Source organism: Cololabis saira, chromosome 21 (assembly GCF_033807715.1).
Source record: "Cololabis saira isolate AMF1-May2022 chromosome 21, fColSai1.1, whole genome shotgun sequence".
Classification (NCBI taxonomy): domain Eukaryota; kingdom Metazoa; phylum Chordata; class Actinopteri; order Beloniformes; family Belonidae; genus Cololabis; species Cololabis saira.
Window position 1 is genome coordinate 23,554,326 of NC_084607.1, and position 13,987 is coordinate 23,568,312.

Sequence of the window (13,987 nt, forward strand, 5' to 3'; positions counted from 1 at the left end):
AACATGCCGGCTCTTTTCTTATTACGCTGATAGAAAATAGAACTAAGACGAGCCTGTCTGACCCCAGCAGCACAGCATTAGCCTCTGATATTGCTGCAGTGCTTCGCTGCACCTTATAGCCTTGATCATGATCACTGTTAACCCAGTGAGGTAACCCCAGGCATATTAACATTGCCACATATTCACATGTTTACATGCTCAATTGCTTGTTTCTGTGGGTTTCTTGGTGTGTCTTTTTGCAATAAAAATTTGATTCTTTATAATGTTGCAAGATTTTTTTTCTCATTCCCCTCAACCACAAAACAAATGAAGTATTTTTTTATACAAAACATGCCTGCACAAATATACACGCCCACAGCACACACTTGTCCTTACCCTGCTGATGGAGAAAAGAAGACCAGGCGTGCCATTGCAGACTCCGGTGAAGCAGTATCTGAGTCTCCAGTAGAAGAGATGCTCGGAGACAAAGGTGATGAGGGACAGTCCCATGGCAGTGGCCAGCATGTAGAAGACCCCCGCCATGTTGTCCACATCCAGCTGACTTGACATCACCTCGTTCTTCTCATTGTGGCAAATTCCAGTCAGCCACTGGGCTTCTAGTTCTTCCATTTCACCTGGAAAAAGGAAAAAAAATAAACAAAAGTAACAAGTAGACAAGTCACAGATTTGTCTGCATTACATACACACACACACACACACACACACACACACACACACACACACACACACACACACACACACACACACACACACACATATATATATATATATATATATATATATATATATATATATACACAGTACAGACTAAAAGTTTGGGCACACCTTCTCATTAAAAAAATGGGGAAGTGTGTATATATACACACACAAACACACACACACACACACACACACACACACACACACACACACACACACACACACACACACACACACACACACACTCAAAAGTTTGCATATCTGCACCTAAAATAGAGAAGAGCTGCTGTGCAACTGTGTGTGCTAACAAACAGCAAGAAGACAGTATTATGTGTTTACTAATTTCTGTAGACATTAATTAAATTCTGAGACAACTGGAATCTGGGAATTTGCAGGGCAAAGTTTGTGTCTGGTGTGTATATATGATTATCGGGTAAAACTCAGAAAAAAGGTAAAATAAAAAAAGGACTAAATAGGTTATGAGGAATCTTACATTTCTTGTCAGGGTAATCTGAATGTTTTTGCTTGTGTTTGTTGTGAAACAAAACAAAACAAATAAACCCAACATGGTTAACGTTTAATGTTTTACCAGGGAGATGTCAAGATGGAACACTTATTTAGCTGAGTTCCAGATTTTAAAGTTAAAATCAAAAATATCTACTTACTTTCGTGGTTAGCATTTAAAGTAGGTATAACTACACACTAAGGATGAGTACCGTGCCAGCATGCAGTACTTACTGTACACAGACTGGTATGCGCAAAACACATTGATGAATTCCCCAGGATACTTTCCATGACTTTTAGGGAATTTTGTAAGCAGTGTGAACAAAGACGTAGACCATTTTGGACACTGCATACTAACACTTCATTGAAAATAAAATAAACAGCAACTTCAGTGTTACATTGACATGTTATTGATTATACGTACACAACTCTAAAACTGTGAAAGCCTGTTCCTGAATTAAATCATTACAAAATAAAAGTAAAACAAACTTTTAGAGTGTGACTAGGAAAGTCGTGAAAATGTGTAACTTACTATTGTTCGCCACAACAAATCAAATTATGCTGTATCCGAGAAAAAACAATGCAAAACATACTGAACAGGACAAAACAGCCACATGTTTTGGTGTTTTACATGATTTTAAATTAATCTGCTTCCTTAATCTCACTATAACTCTCACTATTAGCAAATTAGATTAAGGAATAACTTCATCACCTGAAACATTTTAAAAGTACATTTTTGTGTAATTTCTTTTTCAGTTTTTTTTTTTATCTTCGTTAGTTTTTTTTATCCAATTCGTTTTTCAAAGGCTGTTTGAGCTTCACCAGTCACTGAGTTTGCCTTTGCCTCTATATTGTTTATTGGCCAAAGAGACCTTTCTTTTGTGTTACTAAAAGAAAGGTAGAAAGCAACAAAGACCTTATCTTTTCTCATTCTTCACTCTGTGTGCCCTTCCTTCTGTTTCCCCTCTCGTTCTCTATTCCTGTGTGACATTTGGCGCGTGGCTAATCCAATCTGTGTCATTCAGGACTGGATAACTAAAGCTGCTAGCAGGGAAAGACAAATATCAGGGTGGTGCTCAGCTACATGGCTCTGAGTGTCCACTTACTAAGACATCTTTAACCCCCAAGTACAATGAAAGATCATTTTTCTTTTGTAACATTTGGAAAACCACTAAAAGGATGTAGCCGAGGGGGGCGTCTTTTATAATCATATTGTTGCATGGTCAGAATTAAGATAAATCTTTACCTATCAACAGGTCTCTTGTGTTCCTCTCTTTCAATCAAATGCATTCAAAGGGAAAGTGGTGGAGAGCTGCTACAACCCAACTGTCCCTTGAACTACGATGTGCAGTGTTGCTGAAATTCAAATTTTGTTCTCTTTTAAGCAGTCACAGGGCTCTGTTTTAAGTCTGGGGATCAGTTAGTTGGAACCTAAGAACAGAAGTCACATTTAAATACGTCTGAAGTCTTAAGATGTGAGTTCTGTGTGGAGGGAAAAAAAAGTCTCTACTCTGCTATGAATTTTACAAAAGAATCTACTCCAGTTCATGAGTCCCTGTGATCATGCCGGTCTCTCATCTAAAGCTTGATTTATGCTTTTATGGAGCACTACACACACAGCCTACGTACGAGAAATACGTCATAGTTGGTGTTTATAGTTTTTTCTTGTTCGCATTGTTCTGAAATTACGCCAGCAAACATTAGATAGCAATGTTTTCTGAAGTGGTGTACTTGCAGCACTAAGCTTCCTTTTGTTCACTCGCTTTATGTAGCTCAGACATAGCAACAGTACGAATGAAACATATCTTATGTGAGTTGGAACCGGAAGACGTTGAATAACAGTAACTTTTACTGACATTACAGCAATCTACTTTTCTGTTTGAAAAGTAGAAAATACTTGGAAGTAATTGCGATTCTGCCAGGCGGACCAATCACATGTGCTGCAGCATGTGTCACACTCAAATGTAGTTACACTTCTGGGGATGTGCACGTCAGGATATGGCAACGTTTACAACATAGGTTTCCCAAGGATCATGTTATGTCACTGACACTTGAGGTGACCATGTAACGACAATATTTCTTCCCCTTTAATCTGTTTCCTTTCCCATTCACTCTGCTTCTAGTCTAGTCATATCCTTTATACCAATGCTCTAACACAGTGTCCCCACAATCTGTGTATAAATAGCAATAACACTTGTTAAACTGAGGTTTAACAAGTAGTAGGAGCACAATTTGAAATCCTAGGATAACAGGATATGAAGTAATTATCTTGTATGTTTTATTTTTATTTTGAGGAAAGTTTTTGAAACTCTGTCTCCCACTAACCCATGAAGAACCATACTATATTTTCTCCTCCAACACTGTCTATCTGATGAAGCAGCAGATAAAGTCACAGTCATCTATCAAGGAGCTGCTCTCCTCACTGGACTGTATTTCTACTCTTGCTATTGTTAATGTGGAGTATAACATGAACGTTCTTGTGATATGCTGCCCCTTGTTGGTCTGGAATGTTTAAGATTACTCAAAGTACCTTTAAATAGAAACTAGTATGAAATAATCCAGATGGTATTCATAAACATGAGAAAAAAATATCAAAAAAGTAAGTCTGACTTTTGTCAAAACTGTCTACAGAGTGTGGCCTGCATGCCTTGAAGTCTCAAGATTCAGTTAGACAGGATTATTGCGACACTGACGTTCATTTAATCAACTTCAATGCACTTACTGCTGATGACTAAGAACACTTGCATCAGCAAAATGCTTTTGTTGTAAAATATAAATGAATCTGTCACTAAGAGCTCTGGCTGTCTCACATTGGCTACTTTGCAGTAGGAAATTGTTTGTGTAAAAACCTCTGAGGCGACGGTAATAAAGGAATGTTGTGATTCAGATAAAGTTAAGTGTACGCACGCACAATTTTGGTTTTGCAGGGAAGAATACATTATAATAACTTACACTCACTGCCCTCTGTGCAGAGAAGCCTTAGTGCCCAGAATAACATCAAAGGACTATTTATACTTCATTGCTTTCCTTTTTAGCTGTCTGCAGACAAAGCAGTAGAGATGTACGTGTGCATACAGCCAGAATATGCCCGGGATTAGGCAGTGGGCATGTTTCTTACCATCCCCAATGATTGCCAGGATAGCCAGGTCCACCTGTCGCTTCCAGTAGGAACCTTTTTGCAGAGCAATGCCATAACCAGTGGTAGCAAAGATGTACCTGAATACAAACATGTCCACACAGACACACAGAAAAATCACATGGCTTAGCATGGAAATTATTATTTTAACATTACTTCCCCAAACGGTGTCTCTACGTGTAACATCTTCAGCTCAGGTGTGGAAGAATGACACTGTGAACAATCGTCCCCAACAACTTTAGGAAATGCTGCGTTGGCCTCTTAGTCAAATGTTTCCAACAGACAAATCTGTCCACATGTGAAGCAACAAGGCAGGCCTGTATTTCTGGGATTTCATTGCTTGATGATTCACTGAGGAGCAGTGGATTCAAAACAAGATGTCTCGTGCAACTTTTGATGAGTTGGGTGAGGCAATAGCTCCTCATATTGCTACATCTGCAGGGACCAGTTCCTAAAAAAAATCCAGTGTGATTCTTTCTGCTACATCGTGTGACCTGTAGATGTGGAAAAAGTATTTTGGTTGAGGTTTTGTGTGAGTTTGTTCCAAATCGCCAGAAAAACCACATCATGCACATGTGAAAACTCTTTTGTGATACATAGGAATGATGTAAAATTGACATGTTTTCATTAGGGGTCATATCAGTTGTAAAGCCATAACTGATTTATGTCACAGTGTCCTCAACTTTTGTAGACCTTCTTGGACATGTGAATTTCCTCTGTCTCACTGAACGTTGGACAGACGTTGTGTTTGGTCCGGATCACATCAATAAGATTGTACCGCCACTCTTGCCCCTTTAGTATCCCTTTTTTCCCATCAACTCATTAAAAAAATTGGGTATAATTGTTCACAACACCTTTAAATTTAACAAACAACCCAGTTCTTCGTAAAAACCAGCTTCATCCCTGTTACAACCAAAAACGTAATAATGGCCAATAACGTAATAACTGCCAGTAACGTAATAATTTTGGCCATTTCAAATGTAATAAGGCCAATAGTGTAATAATGTGCCAATAATGTAATAAAACTTTTGAGTCAATAACGTAATAACTTTTTGCCGATAATGTAATAAGGCATTACATTATTGGCTGGTTATTACGTTATTGGCCTGGTATTAAAAAAATATTACAAAATTATTACATTATCGGCAAAAAGTTATTACATTATTGACTCAAAAGTTTTATTACATTATTGGCACATTATTACACTACTGGCTTTATTACATTTGAAATGGCCAAAATTATTACATTATTGGCAGTTATTACGTTATTGGCCGTTATTACGTTTTTGGTTGTAACAATCCCGTTAAAAGTGTTGGTCAAATTTAATACATGTCCATCTTACAATTTTTTTTTATAAGAGTCATACACTTTCATAATTACTAGATTAGATTATTGTAATTATATGTCAGTAGGATTATAAATTGTCGCTTTGTCTGCTCCAGTTGGTGCCACTGGGATAAGAAAACATGAGCATATACGTACAGGTCTGGCATCACTCCACTCTCCGATGCAATTAAGATTCTGTTGGTTGTACGGTTGTCTATGGATTAGCACCACCTTATTTTTCTGAGCTTCTTCATCTTCATACTCGCAGAGGTCATCCACTCACATGGTCCTCGACATTCCCAGATCCAGCCTTGGTACCAGAGGTGCTTTTTCACTCGCTGCACCCATTTTCCAGGAAAGCTTTACTATTCAAATAAAGTCTTCTTGCAGTCAGATCTTTGCCAAGCAACTATTTCTACTCGCTGGCTCCCTCTTTAAACTGACTTTGACATTTTAACATGATATAGTCATGATAGAGTTTACTGTGCTTTTGTTCTGTTTGTCTTGATGTGCATTATTTAAATATCAGTTTTCTTTTCATCCTAAAATGCACTTTGATCAACCTTGGATGTCGTGAAATCTATATAACTAACTTATTTAGGATATGTCTGTTAAGGAGAGCTACACCTCACAGCACATTTGTGAGATTGAGGCATGAGTCAAATTCAAGCCCCGTAGGTCAATTCCAGCCCAACACCTCATTTAATTTGGCCCACAAGAGCCTGCAAAGACAGTTAATATAGTTAGTAATCCAATTCTATACTGCTTTAGAGACACACATGGACCATAACTACACATGCCACCACTGCATCTCAATTTCCTTACCTCAAATTTAGCTATTTCCTACAACAATCTTGCATGTATCCCACCATTATTTGTTACATTTGCTGGGCCCATCTAAGATATAAATACACTGAGAATCGTTAATCCATATGGGATTGTCCTTTGGTTCCATGTTAGCCAGATGTGAATTGGTTATTCCCCGAAAACATGTGTGATAAATGGGCAAGGGCCCACAATGGCTGTTCTCTGGGTCCCACCTGGGTCAAACACATAAGGAAACCCAAATGGGCAATTCACATGAATTCAGTATGGAATATATGGACAATCCCATATGGGGCATCATTTTCAGTTCATTTATACAGAGATGGGTTTGGAGCAAAAAGATTCAAGAAATTAAAGTTCTTGAAAAAGAAAAGAGATTAAAAGTTTTTTGTTTTTTTTCTTTGTCCAAAAAACATGTTTCAGCTTAACAGAGACAAGTCAATATATTATCTCTACTTTTAAATAATGGCAATGGAAAAAATACACAATTACCTTTGTCAACCACCAAGAAATACATCAGAAAGGCCAAAATAAAAAAAATAGAAATTCAGCAAGAGATTTCGTAAAACTGGATGCAGTTATGGAAATCGGACCACAACTGGTTGAGGAAATGTCCAGTTACTTGGCGTTTTTCGAATTAGTTGTTGATTGGACCCCAGACAATACTGATATGGCATACAGTATGTACTGGTCTCTTTTTACTGGCCCGAATGCAAATTTATTGTAACACCATTAAATGCAGACACATAAAATATATAACTAAAAGGCAACTAATTTGCTGTCGCCCTTTAATGGTAACCACATTGCTGTTGTGGTGCTCGATGAAATAGGGTCTAACACCCATGACTTAAGGGGTAAAAATGTATATGAGCAGACACCTCACGCATAATGAGGCACATGAATAATATAAAAAGGACTATGAGGTAACATATACAAACAGAATCTCAGTGAGTGGGTTCATGTCAAGACTGTAGTCCGACGCCAGAAGTATTTTTGAAGCAAATCAAACAGAATTGATGGAAGACAAAAGTCAACAAAAGCTTTGAAACATATTTGTTCAGTTGGAGATTGATAAATTAGTAACACAAATCGTTTTCATATCGCTGTCATCTGTGAAACAAAGAAAAGGCACATAACATATCTATAAAGGTAAAAAGAACATGAAAACATGAAGGACATTTTTAAAAGAACTGTAGTGTCTGTTACCCGCTGCCAATGGTCACCAGCTTACATCCCTCATCCCTGCCAGCCATGTAGTTCAGCACCGCAGCATCATAGATGAAGGCGTCCAGTTTGCTGGGAACGAAAAACAGAGAAGGACGGAGGAAAACGGTGACAGTTATGGCTCAGCAAGAAGAGACAGAATGAAGAAGAGGTCACATTTTCAGAGCTTGTCGTTTGCAGATCATTTCCGAAGTGTTAAATCATTGCTGATAGGACTGCAATCCAAGCATAAACAAACACAAAGGACAGAGTGAGGGAAAGGCGCTGATTTAGTACAGCATGCTACATCGATGAGAAGACTTTAGAGGGACACACAAAAAAAAAACAACTAACTATAGAAAGACAGACATTTAAACTGTCTTCCCTCCTTTCTTCTTCTGTCCACACAGAGACGCAAAAACAAGTCAAAGCAGAACAAAAAAAGATCCCAGGCCCAGACTGACATTTCCAATGTAAGTGATACCGTCACTAGCCACTGCTCTCTCGCTCACTATCTCGGTTCCCGCACACGCTCGAGCACAAGCATACTCACTCAAACACTCAGACCTGCTAATAGTCCAGTGACTGGCTGGCATTTACTGAATGTCAGATGCAGCCCTCTAACAGAGGCTCCCAGCCGATAGTTTAACCGTGTAATTAGCTCAACCCACCACTGGATCCGTCGACACACTGTTTATCCAAACATGAGACAAACCAGGAGCGTGTATCGGCAAGCACATGTGATTAGGTTGATGAGTGTGCTCACCAGTGATTTGCTGACAGCGTGAGTTCCCTCTAGTCAGACATAATGCAGCAACCACACATCTGTGACGCCTATAGATGGATGAGTGACGGTAGAGACTTTTTTGCTCGAATCCATTTTAACGTTTGAATATCATGTTCAACAATTAAAAATGTGGATATTCTGTTTAACTAAACCATGGGCTCATGTTAGAATCAGTAAAATATTAAGTGTGTAAAGGAAAATTCCTACACTGTGAGTGTCTGAAACAAAGGCTGTATAAAAGGAACAGGACAAATCCTCTGTGATATCACCCACAGGTTTGAGTCAGTGGGGACACTCATTTTTCAAGGCTCTGGAGGAAAGCCATGCTGACTGGAGGGGATTCCATCTAACCCCATTTGATCTGAAAATTGGCTAATGGTCTTGCTCGTTTTGAGCAAGACTTGGAATCCAGCTGAAACATGGCAAGTGAAACTTAGTTACTGCTTTGTTTTGTTATTTTAGCTTGACTTGTTATATTAGCTTGACATTAGCTCATACTTAACCTATGTAATTGAATCTGTCCATCCATCCTCATTTACCTTCCAGGCTGACTCTCATGTGGAACTAAGTTTCATTCCAGTTCCTTGACCGCCCGTGTGTTTGTTTCCTTACCAGTTTTTCTTTTTCACTTTTTTTTTTTAATTTTTAAAATGAAGGACTTCTTTTGTTTTTGCTTTAGATACCTGCCTATGCAGCACTTTTTGTTTCATAAAATACTTGTTTGGAACTTCTGCCAGTCTCCTGCATTTGGGTCCTACGTTCCCTGAAATCGTGACAGGATCTGCATCGACTCCCATGTTAAAATGTCAAATTTTAGAGCAGAAATAAACATATTATATACATCATATACAGCCTGGTTAAAAAAAACAAAACATTTTGGTCTCATTTGATTTCACAACCATGACAACTCTGAATGGGGGTGAATATTTTTGTACCACACCAAGAGAGTTTATATAATGCAATAAATTTGTTTCTAATATGACTCACTGGCAGTCGGCTCAACCAATCACTCGCTGTTATCACTTCCTTATCTGTAATCATCATGCTACCATGCTTTGCAAAGCAACCAGTCATTTTTATTAATCCAGCCTCGGCTCAACACTGTCATTTTTGATTTCGCTGTTGAGTCAACATGTCAAACGATGTATCCCGCTGTAAATGTCTGATGGCAGCTCTGCAGAAAAGTGTGCCAGGTTCGACTGAGGAAGCTGGTAGCAATGCGACGTACGGTTCCCGTCGGCTTCCAAAGAAACATGGCTGTGCCCTGTATAAACAACAAAGGTTTTCAGAAACCAATGGGTTACATGACCGAATGCTTCATCCATTGTTATATGCGGGTTATGGTTGCTAGTTTAATGAGATCCAAAACAAGTGCTGCTGGACCTGAAACAAGGCCTTGCAAAGCTCTTCTAGGACCTTTGGTCACTAACTAGGATTCTGGGCGAATGCAGGCCAACCAAGCCTAGCAGACTGGAGAAACAAGTGATGGAGCGGCTAAGACCATGTGGTCTAGTAAGTCAAACTGGAAGGATCCCGAAAAAGGTCCGAGGTGAAAGTCGCCAGACCAGAGGACCCAGCTTCTCTGGCTTTTGAAAGAGGTAGAAGCTGATGAGCTTGAGATTACTGTACTTTTCACTTTTTAAGTAAGCTTTGGCCCCTTGATTAACGGTTTGGTGACTCAACTACAACACTACTGACAGTTCACTCCTCCAAGTTAAAAGGTTTTCCTCAGTATTTTTATTAGGGTAAATCTTCCTCACTTGCGTGTGCTGAAATCAAACTCATTTTGATATGGTTCAGCAGGAATATCTTTATAAAAATTGAACTGGTAATGATCTCTGACATCTGTTTGTTGTTGGTTTGGTAAGGGCTCCTGGTTGTTATCAGGTTGTTTGTAGGTAACTCTACATTAATTTGCGCCGTTCTTGGTAGACTACTTACACAGGTAGATGTAGAAAAAAGATGGCGTTTCTCTACAGTCTGGCCGGAGATTATTGGGTTTGAAGTGAAAACGTATTAAACGTGAGCTTCATCGTGTGATCCTTCCAGCATTCCTCAGTTATCCTTAATGTGAGTTTTTCTCTTGACAATTCCTCATTGCAACTTTTTCTAATGACATTTTTTTCTTTTACAATACTGAAAAGGAGAGGTGTAAATCACTCTCATTTCAAAAACTATCTAGATGGTGCACTCAAAGTCAGAAAACTGAGCTGGAGGAATGCTGGATACTTCACTCCCTCAATGGTTGCCTTCTCGTCAAATAATAGGAAGTGAAGGGACTCTCCTTTGTCATACAGGTGGTGCAACCTCTCATTAAAAAATTGGGAAAATTAGATGAATGTTAGGGACATTTGGGCCTGTTGTTTGCAGTGTAAGATTGGCAAAATGTCAGGTATTGGTGGTAAACTGGTAATAACTTGGGTGAAGCAGCCAAAAAGGAAAGTTTGTAATAATTTCCACTGAAAGCATAATGATAGTTTTAAATTGGGACAGTGTTCATTCTAGTATTCTAGTATTCCATTGAGTACATTTAGGTCCTATTGCTGTTGACTTCCCCTGGCTGAAGCCCAGACTGAACCATAAGAAAGGGGTTACTCATGATTCCTAATATTAAACTGTTTGGATACCAGAAGATTACACATTATGCGTACAATATAAAACCATTAAAAATCACTGAAATGTATGCGCAGTCACAGATGTTATTACTGCACTGCATGAAAACAGCCTAACAAACATCTTCCGAAAACAAGCTTAATTGGGAAATTTCTGCTTCTCATGCCAGCATTTCCTCCAGCTTAGCAGTTTCCTTTGATTTTACCAAAACACGGGCATAATCATCAATCCACCAAGACACGAGTCCACTCAGATCTATGCTACTCTGTTATCAGTTCACCCTACTTTCCCTGAGTGAAATGAGAGGGAGACGGGTTTCTTAATGGTAAATGCTGTTACATTAGACAATAGTTATAGGCTCTAACCGATCCACAGGCTGTTATCTCGAATCATTTGCATGTAAGGTGGGGGTTCGAGATTCGACTTAAATTTTCAATATTTATGAAAAAACATTATTACTCAGCTGTGATTTGACAGGAAAATGATTGCAGTCATTAAAGTGTATGCATATACTGTATATGTTCTGCAAATTAAAGTTACCTCAATGCAAGGTTAACCTTCTTTATTTACTCAAAAGGTAAATTTAAAATTATGATGCAAATGAAATGTTGATCCTTCATGTAAGGAAATTAAGTTAGCTCCTCTTTGCACAGTTCTGGTCCTTGTGATTGTAACAGATTTTGTGTGTAAAGCCTGTCAGCATTATGTGTGATCAGAGCTAATCCAGCCATCGAGCATCGAATAGCTGAATGCTGCAGTGTTGCTCATCTGCTAATACCACGGAATAGAAATATCAATGAGGGTATTACCAACTGCAGACACTATACATAGACATACAAGAGCATGTGTTTTTACTTCTAAGAATTTAAACGGCATTTTTTGGGAAATGTGTTTATTTAAAGGAGAAAATATGGAAAAATATTTACATATATTTTTGTGTTAAGAGCATATGTTTGGCTGCCTTAGAAAAAGAACCAGCTCTAAAAAAATGTGTGACTTCACTTTCGTTCGCTGAGTGGTTTAAATTTGCGGGATAATGTGACATCACAGATGAAAGTTTCCTAACTTCACGTACTGCTGCATTTGCCTCAATATATCTGAAGTGGGTAATGCAAACATATAACACCAGTTTCACCGGGGGTGTGGCTGGGGTTAGTTTCTATGACAAGAATAGTAAAGACTTGTGTGAAAAAACCGTCTTTGTACTGTATCCTTGTTGTGCTTGTGGATCTGTGATGACGACGCAGCCACTGACAAAGCTGTGTCTATGAATAGAGACGTCCGGCACCTCTTGTAATACTAGTTTGTCCCAGTAGAGGTGCACTTTGTTGTGTCTTACTCCAATAACTGACACGCATCCTCACATCAACATAGTCACCAGTGTGCTTATTTTCATCACCAAAAACATCAATCAACTCTTTTTTTTTTCTCTCACTGTGTGCTGCTGCCATCCTCATTCACAGCCTTTTCACTTCTCAAATATTGATTACTTTAACTCACTTCTCTTTCGTCTCCCCAGCAAATCCCCTCATAAACTGAAGCTCCTTCAGAACTCTGCTGCTCGTATCGTAACGACTGATGCATACTCCACGAGAACAGAGAAATGTGTTGTTTTTCTCAAAGTGGCAAGAACAAGAACAAAAGTTTGTTCTGGTCAAGACATTTCTCACAGGCTCCTCCCACTGCAGCACCTGTGTGCAGCTCATGTTTCCAGGTCAGAAAAATAAGCAACAGTGGTATAAATTATGGTGTTAACTTGATTAAATGCCATGTTGTATGTATAATTGAGAATGTGTGGTGTGTGTTTAAAGTGGATAAAGTGCAGTGTGTGTGATATTTTTCATAATGAGCTGCAGTGATTTTTGCTTTCTGCTCCAAAGTTTGGTTAAATTTCGAGCGCTGTCATGAAATTTTGAAAAAACGAGAGGAGACAGATATGTTCATCAATGAAACAAGCCACAGGTTTTACAGTTACTAAAAAAACAAAGAAAAGGAGGAGGAGGAGGAGGAGGAGGAGGAGGAGGAGGAGGAGGAGGAGGAGGAGGAGGAGGAGAATAACATGTATGAAGGGGAGGAGGAGGAAGATTTCCCGTTACTCTTCATGATTGTCGAGGAGATGGACAAACTTCTGCGCCAGCGGAAAAGTGGGGATGACATCATCTTCTCTGCATTTACCACACCCACTTTATATGTTTGACCAGTCACTCAACATTTCTCACCTTGTCCAAAGAACCCATTACCCCTGTCCTTCAACTACGTTGGCCGACAAGGGCCAAACGCACTGCAACAGCTTAATGCGTCTCAGTTAAGGAAAACGGCTTCAAGTACAGGAACGATTCAAATTCACAAACTCAAAACGATGTACAAAAAGAGGAATGTGGTGCAAATGAAAAAACGTGCTGCAAAAAACAAAGACAAATGCAGCGTCATCAAACGCGCTGCAAACGATATAAAACAAGAAACAAGAAACCATCTTCAAAAGAAAAATGCTTCATAACCAGTCACTACAACTGGAAGTGCTCCAAACCTGCAGGGGGCGCAGCTGACTGAACCACAGTGTTTACATCCATGGTTTAAACATACAGCGGGAACGGTAATGTCATTTTTATCTGACTATATTTATATACAATGTTTATATCACTGTACAATGCTGCACATTACGAGACGTTTCTTTATCATATTTTACACCAGACAATGTACAGTGTTGTACAGTGATATAAACATCGTATATAAATATAGTCAGATAAAAATCACATTACCGTTCCTGCTGTATGTTTAAACCATGGATGTAAACACTGTGATTCAGTCAGCTGTTCGGTCTCTGTTACGCCGAGAGCGCCCCCTGCAGGTTTGGAGCACTTCCGGTTGTAGTGACCGGTTATGAAGCGTTTTTC

At 39.0% G+C, this 13,987-nt stretch overlaps 1 protein-coding gene across 3 annotated transcripts in view; it reads right to left on the minus strand.

The window, feature by feature from the left end:
- grin2aa (glutamate receptor, ionotropic, N-methyl D-aspartate 2A, a) overlaps positions 1–13,987 on the minus strand; it is a 213,167-nt gene that overhangs the window by 8,364 nt on the left and 190,816 nt on the right. For all 3 annotated transcript variants that reach the window (XM_061712466.1, XM_061712467.1, XM_061712465.1), the window contains 3 exons: positions 7,697–7,786; positions 4,322–4,419; positions 376–614 (listed from right to left, as the gene is read on the minus strand). In XM_061712466.1, coding sequence (XP_061568450.1) covers positions 376–614; positions 4,322–4,419; positions 7,697–7,786 — 427 coding nt within the window. The remainder of the gene's footprint in view (positions 1–375; positions 615–4,321; positions 4,420–7,696; positions 7,787–13,987) is intronic.